The sequence below is a fragment of the Kogia breviceps genome, chromosome X, assembly GCF_026419965.1.
Source record: "Kogia breviceps isolate mKogBre1 chromosome X, mKogBre1 haplotype 1, whole genome shotgun sequence".
In the NCBI taxonomy this organism is placed as follows: domain Eukaryota; kingdom Metazoa; phylum Chordata; class Mammalia; order Artiodactyla; family Physeteridae; genus Kogia; species Kogia breviceps.
This window is the reverse complement of record NC_081330.1, coordinates 104,458,308-104,467,783: the sequence shown is the minus strand read 5'-3', so window position 1 is coordinate 104,467,783 and position 9,476 is coordinate 104,458,308. Positions and strand designations below refer to the sequence as shown.

The 9,476-nt window shown below is 42.2% G+C and overlaps 1 protein-coding gene across 1 annotated transcript; it reads right to left on the bottom strand.

Moving 5' to 3' along the window:
• Nucleotides 1–4,050: 4,050 nt before the first annotated feature.
• Nucleotides 4,051–4,854, bottom strand: LOC136793389 (zinc finger protein 304-like). Its single transcript, XM_067023181.1, has one exon. The coding sequence runs from the start codon at nucleotides 4,852–4,854 to the stop codon at nucleotides 4,051–4,053; it is 804 nt and encodes a 267-aa protein (XP_066879282.1).
• Nucleotides 4,855–9,476: the final 4,622 nt, after the last annotated feature.

Here is a 9,476-nt window from a genome sequence, read left to right as displayed (position 1 = left end):
TCTGAGACTGACACTTAGAACAATACGTATACACACACACACACACACACACACACACACACGCTAAAATATTCAAATAGTTCATTATGGCTTATTTAAAAAATCCTCCTTTCCTACTCTTGCATTTCACTCTCAGAAGTGAAAATTTTCAAGTCTTTTAGCTGTATTATTTATATATATAATATACTGTGAAATAATATAAAAATATATATTGGTCTCTGCCCCCGTTTCCTGGCATAGAGTTCCTAAATCCCGTGGAGTTTCCTAAGTGACAAGAACTAGGTGCATCTTTTGTTCTAATATTTGGTCTTTGACCCCAGTTCCTAACATAGAGCTCTTGAATCCCTTGGAATTTCCTGGGTGATAGGAGTGTTCTGATTCTAATGAGGTAATTCTTGGTGGGCTCCTGGATAGTTTCAGGAGGGGGCTGGTAACCAGAAAGACCAAGCCATAATTAGAAGCTTGGAACTTTCAGTTGTATCCCCCAATTGTCCTAGGAGAGGAGAGAGGCTGGAGGTTGAGTTAACGATTGATTGTACCTACATGATGAAGCCTCCATAAAAATTCCAAAAGTATGGGGCTTGGGGAGTTTCCAGGTTTGTGAACATCTACATAGTGGGAGGGTGGAACACCCCAACTCCATAGGGACAGAAGCCCCTATGCTCGAGACCCTTCCAGACCTTGCCCTAGGCATCTCTTCATCTGACTGTGCATTTGTATCATTTAAAATATCCTTTGTAATAAACTGGCAAAAGTTAGTAAAACTGTTTTCCTCGGTTCTGTGGGCCATTCCAGCAAATTATTAAACTCAAGGAGGGGGCCGTGGGAATCTGATTTGTAGCCAAGTCAGACATAAGTGTCAGTAACCTGGGGACCTACTACTTGTAATTGGCATTTGAAGGTGGGGGCAGTCTTGTGGGACTGAGCCCTTAACCTGTGGGGTCTGTGCTAACTCCAGTTAGTACAGGAATTGAATTCAATTGCAGGACACTCAGCTGGTATTGGAGAGTTGTGTGGGAAAAATCTCACACATCTGGTGTCGGAAGTATTGTGTGTGAGTTAAGGTAGACAGTGTGTTTTTCCCTAGACATACACTTTTACAGCTATTTCTTTCTTTTTTTTTTTTTTTTTTTTTTTTTTGCGGTACGCGGGCTTCTCACTGTTGTGGCCTCTCCCGTTGCGGAGCACAGGCTCCGGACGCACAGGCTCAGTGGCCATGGCTCACGGGCCCAGCCGCTCCGCGGCATGTGGGATCTTCCCGGACTGGGGCACGAACCCGTGTCCCCTGCATTGGCAGGCAGACTCCCAACCACTGCGCCAGCAGGGAAGCCTCTACAGCTATTTCTTGATTTATCAGTTTTAGCAAGTGCTCTCAACTTTCAGTTCAGAAATTGAGTACACTGATTAATCTCTATTTGCTCCTCTAGATCCAATCTCTGCCTCTCTCTGCTCTGTTCTATGCCCTGGGAGGATGACTTCTATGGACTGGATCACGAGAGCCCCCCTTAGCTATGCTTAGCATTTGCATTTTGCCAATTACAGGTATTGGCAGGAGATCTAAGGCCAGGAGCAGAGAAAAGTCAGGTGTCTATTCGCCCTCCCTGATGATCCTTCCCTGCCAGATTACACTTTAATAGTGGCTGTGGGGCTTCCCTGGTGGCGCAGTGGTTGAGAATCCGCCTGCCGATGCAGGGGACACGGGTTTGTGCCCCGGTCCGGGAGGATCCCACATGCCGCGGAGCGGCTGGGCCTGTGAGCCATGGCCGCTGAGCCTGCGCGTCCGGAGCCTGTGCTTCGCAACGGGAGAGGCCACAACAGTGAGAGGCCTGCATATCACACACACACACACAAAAAAAAAATAGTGGCTGTGTTCCCCTATTGATGGCCACAAGTTCTATTGGGGATCCCTTTCCCACAGTTATAGGTCTTGCCAGTTCCAGTAACCCTGCTCTCTCCCTTGCCTTCTTTTATAAGGCTTGGAATAGCTTCCTACTATTGTTAATCTCTGGGTGCATCACTGCTTCTATTGGGTTCCTTAATCCTTCCCTTAACTCTATGAATAGTCATTTCATTAAATTCTCTTCAGTTACATTTTGAATAAGCTATTTTCTGCAGAAACCACGACTAAAGAATATTTAGCTCCTGTATTTCTTATTCACACACTTACCTCCCCCTCCCATTCTTTTAGCATAGTTAGTTACTAGTTAGGATATTACCAGAAAAAATAGGACTTAAGAAGACAGTACTTTAAAGAAGTATTTAAATAGAAGGATTTTAATTAAGGGAACTGGCTACTCAGTTGATGGATTTCTTGGGAACCCAAAATTGGGGGGAGGTGGGGCAACACAGAAATTAGTGTCAGCAAGAAGCAATTACCAGCTCTAGGCTAGAGGGACAAAGCTAGGGTTGTCTTATTGGTGTCCAGGGCCCAAGATAACTTGGTAAGTGCTGGAACCATAGCAGGACTGTGTGCAAGTGCTACTGGAGCAAAGGAGATGCAGACATTGCCAGAGTAGCCCGATGAAGCATAGAGGGAGGAGAAGAAACCTGGATTCTCTCTACTTCCTGTCCTTCCTGTCCTTAAGTGCCTCCCACTGGCTGAATGTTCACGGAAGCCAGAGGACAAGAAAACTTGTAAATGTAATTTACAGGAGTTGTACCTCTGAGATACAGAAAAATTATCCCAGGGAAATTCTGGGTCATTTGAACTCCTTTATGTAGGCCACCATTCAATCCGGGCTTTAGCAAACTGTTAGAGCCACTTCCAGCTGCTTCACCTTGTCCATTAAATGCCAAACCCCTTCATCAGCGTTAGCTTAGGGCTCATAAGAGATCTTGACATCTAGGTCATAAAATCAACCCACAAGGCTGAACAGTCTTTCTTAGGAGGGATTAGCCACCATTGCCAATTAGGCCAAATTAGACTGACAGCTGTTCTCTGCCATCCTGCTATTTTCTCTGAGGCACATAAAGTTTGGGGCTCCCACAAAAGATGTTCCTGTCTTCATGCTGGCAAAGCCTATTTCTTTTTTTAAAAAGTTAATAACATTCTATTTAACCCAATATACTCAAAATAGCTTTTAGCATATAGTCAATGTAAACATTATAAGATGTTTTACACTCTTTCTTTTTATTTTCATACAATGTCTTGGAAATCCAGTGTGCATTTTATGATTATAGCATACCCTAGCATATTTCAAGTGCTCAATAATCATATGTGGCTAGTGCCTACCGTGTTGCTTAGCTATTTAGCGCAGCCCACGGTCCTAGTTTTGTTCGTAACTGTGGAAAGCAATCAAAACCTTTGTAGGTGTGAAGGGAAGAAATAAGCTCAGTGAGCCCTGTTTCCTGAAAGCCCATTTCTTTTCTCAATCAACCCCACCAGGTAAACAGAACAAAGCCTTTGACAGTAACGCTTTTTCACTGCACAAGTCAGATCACTGTGGTGCAGGCAGTTCCAAGGTTGGGTGATTTGGCGGCTGGAGAAACCCATTTCAGCTAGCTCATGCAGAGTCAATACTGTCCATGGAAAACGAAAACCTTTGGAAAATTGCAGCAGATTCTCTAGCTCAGATCTTTTCGGCAGGAGCTGGGTCATGTCCACACTGAAACCACCCGGGGCTAGGGAATGAGGATCCCCAGTGGGTTCAGATCACTCATGACTCCCTCCAGGAAACAGGAGAGAGACTGGTGGTCTGCCTCACCTGAGTACATTGGGGTAAGAGACACACAGTGTGTGGCCCCTGGCTGCTGATAGAAGTGGGATGGTTTCTGCAACCGACACTGGCAATGATATACCTCAGGCCAAGGGAAGGTCCTGGGAAGGTTAGAAAATGTAAAGTAGCTCCTGAAAGCTTCCCACATACCTGGTCCTTGAAGTTATCTCCCCCGTGTGGATACTGGATGTATGAAGTTCAACTTCTGGTTGTTGGCTCCATTGCAAAGGCTACTTTCAGAGTGCTTCTCTTTTATGAGTCATACTAGGTTGAGCAAGGAGAAAGCACGTTCCCCGTGCTCTTAAGGTCTCTCTCCAGTGTGAAGGTTCTGGTGCTAAACGAACTTAATAAATGCAGGCAAAGGAACAACAAAACTGCTACACTCATGAGGCTTTTCTTCAGTGTGAACTTTCATGTGCCAAGCAAGGTGGGAGGGTCTTCTGTAGGCTCTCCCACATTTGCTGAATTGCTCCAGTGTGAAGTCTCTGGTGTAAAATGAGGCTGGATTCATCAACAAATTTCCCACATTCACTTCATCCACAGGCTTTACTGAGGTGTGAACTTTCTTGTGTTGATTAAGGTGGGGGTTACTGATGTATGCTTTCTCACATTCACCGCACACATAAGGCCTTGTTCCACTGTGACTTCTCTTATGTATTTTAATGCAGGCACTGTGGCCAAACAATTTCCCACATTCACCACACTCAGACTTCTCTCTAGTGTGGATTTTTCTGGTGCTCAACAAGTACATTTTTATGGACATGGGCTCTCCCACAACTGCTGCACATATAAGGGCTTTCTCCATGGTGAATTTTCTGGTGCTGAGTGTGTCTTTGCAGTTGAAGGCTTTCCCATATTCATTGCACTCATAAGGTTTTGCCCCAGTGTGAACTCTCTGGTGCTGAACGAAGTGGGATCTTCTGCCAAAAGATTTCCCACATTCAGCATACTCAAAAGGCCTTGATCCTGTGTGCACTGTCTGGTGTATTTTGAGGCTGGAGCTGTAGCTAAAACCTTTCCCACAGTCATTGCACACATAAGGTGCTACTCTTCTGTGAGTTTTCTTGTGTGATTGAAAGTAGCAGCTGTGGCTAAAGAGTATCCTACATTCATTGGACTCATAGGCCTTTCCTCCCATGTGGATTTTCTGGTGCCCAACATATTCCTCTTTGTGGCTACAAGCTTGCCCACTTTCACTGAACTGGTAATCCCTGTGTCCAGTGTGGAAGGCTTCCTCACACTCAGCACTCCTGTATGCCTTCTCTCAAATGTGAGTGGCATGGTGCTGGCCAAGTCCAGAGCTGCCCAAGAAGTCTCCCTTGCCCTCTCTGCAAGTACAGTCCTTCTTTAACATGTGGCATTTGCAGCTCTTCACAGAGGAGGCTGGGCCCTTTTCCATTCTAGGGGATGTCTCTCCGCTCTGCTGCCTCAGGATTCCATCAAGGTCCTGAACCAGAAAGCTCTCCCACATGACTTACATGGATATGGTTGCTGCCCAGGAGATGTTCCCTGCTGCCCAGCCAGATGCAAAATGCCTTTCAAGATTGGGTCACACATGTCACATGTGTGGCTCTTTTGGATAGAAGGACCTGCATGGAGACTTCACACATTTGATATTCTTATAGGAATACCCTGCTCAGAATATGCATCTCTATCCTCCACACTATGGCTACAACTAGGGCCAGGGCGTTCCTGGATCACCTCTGCCTTGGCTGGAGCTATGACAACCCAGCCAAGAACCCTGAGCTCTCTCTCTGGCTCCGATTATATGGTATCTGGAAACTTCTAGTCCCAGTGAGATCACCAGCATAAAGTTCTCCAGCATCACTTCACAGTGCAGGAATTTCTGATCCTCATCAAGCAGGTCCCACTCCTCTCTAGTAAAGTGGATGCATACATCCTCGAAGGTCACAATGCTTCGGGGGACGTCCCTCTGTGCTGGGGCCTCCGCCATCTTCACAGTACTAAGGTCCCGAGAGAGCGCACCCTAGTGGGTGCCGGCAAACACAGGCCCGGTCGTCTGGGTCACAGTCATGGGAACGGAGTCTCACGATAAGCGGGAACTGGGGCATCACGGCGCCTACAAAGCACAGAGGTAAGTTCCGACTGCGGAAGTAGGGCCCAGGCTCGAAAGTGTCCTCTGCTCGGTATGGTGCGGCAGAGCCGGCAGAGAAGCTGCCTCTCCCCAGCGCTCCCGTCCACGTTTCCAGATCAGTCGGAACCAAAAACCAGGGCGTGCAAGATCCTCGAGGCCAGAAGTCCCGCCCTGCCGCTGGCGTAAAGATTTTTTTTCCTGTTCCGGGAAAGGCTGACTTCCTTGATAGGAGAGCGGAAAGAAGGATTCTGCTGGCAAAGGTGACTTGAGGTAATTTTAAAATTCACAGTTCTCGGCTTCATTCAGATCCAGCCAGATGCCTCCATTTCAGATTTCAAAATTCAGAAATCTTGTATTTAGGCATTTTTGAATTCTCTCTTTAGGTCTAATTGTTGGTCGGCTATCTTCGGTTGGTTATATAGATAATCATTATCCTCTGCAAGTAATACTTCATTTCATACTTTCCAACTTTTGCATCCATTCTCCACTTATTTTTCTCTCGTTTTATTGCAGTGGCTAGAACCTTTAGGACAATGTTGATTAGTAGTGGTGGTAAGAGGTGACTTTTTTTTTTTTTTTTTTTTTTTTTTGCGGTATGCGGGCCTCTCACTGCTGTGGCCTCTCCCGTTGCGGAGCACAGGCTCCAGACACGCAGGCCCAGCGGCCATGGCTCACGGGCCTAGCCGCTCCGCGGCATGTGGGATCTTCCCAGACCGGGGCACGAACCCGTGTCCCCTGCATCAGCAGGCGGACTCTCAACCACTACGCCACCAGGGAAGCCCAGAGGTGACTTTTAAAATTTCTGAATTTAATGTACATTATTCTAGACTTTGCATATTATACTGTACATATATTTGCTATAGGTATATAGTAGATATATTTATGAAAGTTGTTTGCCAACAATTTTTAAAATTATGAGTGATTGCTGGATGTCATTCAGTGGTATATTGATGTATATTAATTTAGACAGATTATTTTGGTGGATTAATTTCGTTGGTAAATTTTCTTTAATTGTGCTATCCTTGTAATTTTGAGATTAAACTGTTGGTAATGATGTCATTATTATAATGATGTGTTGATTGTGATTTGCCAATACTCTATTTAGAATTTTTGCTTCTATATGTATAAGTGTGATTAATATACATTTTTACTTGCTTTTCTGTCTTGGGGGCCACAGTCAATGCTAAACTCAGAGAATTAGGAATTATCTATTTTTTGTTCTATATTTTGGAACAAGCATTATACAATTGAAATTAGCTTTTTATAAAAAAGTTTAATAGGTCTGATATCTTTGTGATTGAATTAATTTAATTACCCTTTCTTTGATTTTATGATTTTCTTCTTAATGGGCCACTTTGCTGGTTTATATTTCCCTAGAATATTTTTCGTGTTATCTAGATTTTCATATTTATACACAATGTTGATAAGTGTATATTACTTTTATATTTATTTAAACTTTTACAGCTTTGTTGAGGTATAATTGACAAAATTGTATATGTTTAAAGTGTACAATGTAATGATTTGATATATGTATATGTGAAATGATTACTACAATCAAGTTAATTAACACACTTATCACCTTATATAGCTACCTTTATGTTTGTGTGTATGCATGATGAGAATGCTTAAGATCTTCTTTTAGCAAATTTCAAGTATATAATGCTGTATTATTAAGTCACTATGTAGTACATTCGATCCCAAGAGCTTATTCATCTTATAACTGACAGTTTGACCCTTTGGCCAACTTCTCCCTATTTCTCCTATCATCTAGCCCCGGCAACCACCATTCTACTGTCTGTTTCTATGAATTTAACTTTTTTTTTTTTAAGATTCCTCATATAAGTGAGTATTTACAGTATTTATCTTTCTGTTTCTGGCTTGTTTCATTTAGTGTAAGGTCCTCCAGTTTCATCCATATTGTCACAGGTGGCAGGATTTTATTCTTTTATATGGCTGAATAGTATGCTATTATATATGTATATGTGTATGTATGTGTATATATATATACACAAAGGGTGGAAAGAAATATTCAGAATGAGGGAAAATTTGTGTAGCTTTTTCCTAAATATCGTCCTGTCTCTTTGCTGGTGCTGATTGTACTGTTTCTTTTTCACGATCTGCTCTGCCCTTCACTCCTTCCTGCCACAACCCACAAAATCAGACACTTTGAAGAATAAAACAACTTTATGGCATTTTTCAAGATGAAGGAGATTCACCACACTAAGCAGAAGTTGTAAAATGGAACTTTTAATATTTTAAAGCCATTTGGAATACAGTTCTCATGCATGATTCTGTACGATGTCCAAATTGGTGCAGAGATGATGACCCTAGAGAATTTGCACTGACAGCTATGGGAGGAAGACATGCAGGAGTAACTTTTAATTGCATGTTTAATTGACCTTGTAGGAAAATGAATCTCATATTTTGTACTGAGTACAATTACATAAAGATTTGAAAATACTATGATCTAAAAAAGTTACTCAGACTACTTTGTGGTATTATTAAAATCATATAATGTCTATACTCTGTACTCTTTAGACGTGTTAAGACAACCACCATTCTGCTTTGTAGCAGAAGGTGGGGGGAAGTAGTTAGGAGATAAGATAAAGCATACTGCTACCAGTATTTTTAGTAATTTATGATAAATAACTTTATCAAGGACTCTCTAAAAGGTTTTCAGACATCACTTTGAAACTATCAACTTTATAGTTAATATAGCTAAGATGTATAATTTTAAGGTGGCTTATTGCCTTTCCAGCCAATTGGGTATTAATATAACTTACAACCACATAAAATCAGTAATTTTTGTACCTATGTTTTCACTTCGGATAAGCTAAAGAAATTGTTTTAAAGAATAAATATGTCTATTTTTTTCCCAAGGACATTTGTCCTAAGAGCCTTTTAAAGACATCTTTTTAGGGACTAAAAAGATAACATATATAGAAAAATGCATTGGCTCATATAAAAATAGAACCTAGTCAAGGTCCTGTGTATAGGGGGAAATAGAAAGATAATTTTATAAGTTATAAAGTAAGAAATGATCACTGTTCAGTGTGAGAGTAAGCAGAGGTATTTTCTTAGACCTAGGACATAAACCAGGCAGCCACTTGCCATGATTGGCAGTGACTTGGGGTGAAAATAGAGATCTCTAAAGGCACATAGGAACTGTGACCTATTAGAACTGCAGCTCAGCTAATATGAGTACATTTCCGTTTAGAATTTTGACATGAGTTGCAGTAATGACTCAGAGTATAAACCACGAAACATCTGGCAATGCTTAATGCCATAGCCCATCCACTGCCATCTTAGGCTGCATTAAAAGAAATGTGTCGCAGGAGGGGAGAGCCCCACTGTACTGATCAGAAGCTACTTTTCTGAATTCATTCAAGGTGTAGCTCAGGAGAAGTAACCCAGAGCAATGATGTAAAGAAAGGAAACAGTATTTTTTTAATCTTTTAGCCAAGAGTAAAGATTTCAGGGGACATCAGTTGTATTCTTTCAAAAATCTTAGAGCTCTTATGGAGAAAATAATTTGATTTAGTTTGCTTTGTTTTACCAGATAGTAATAAAGATACTTGCTTACTAGATGTATGGTCCACTGCCACAGTAAATCTTCATACCTATGTTACAAAAGACAACGTTGCATAAAGCAGATGCTTACATAC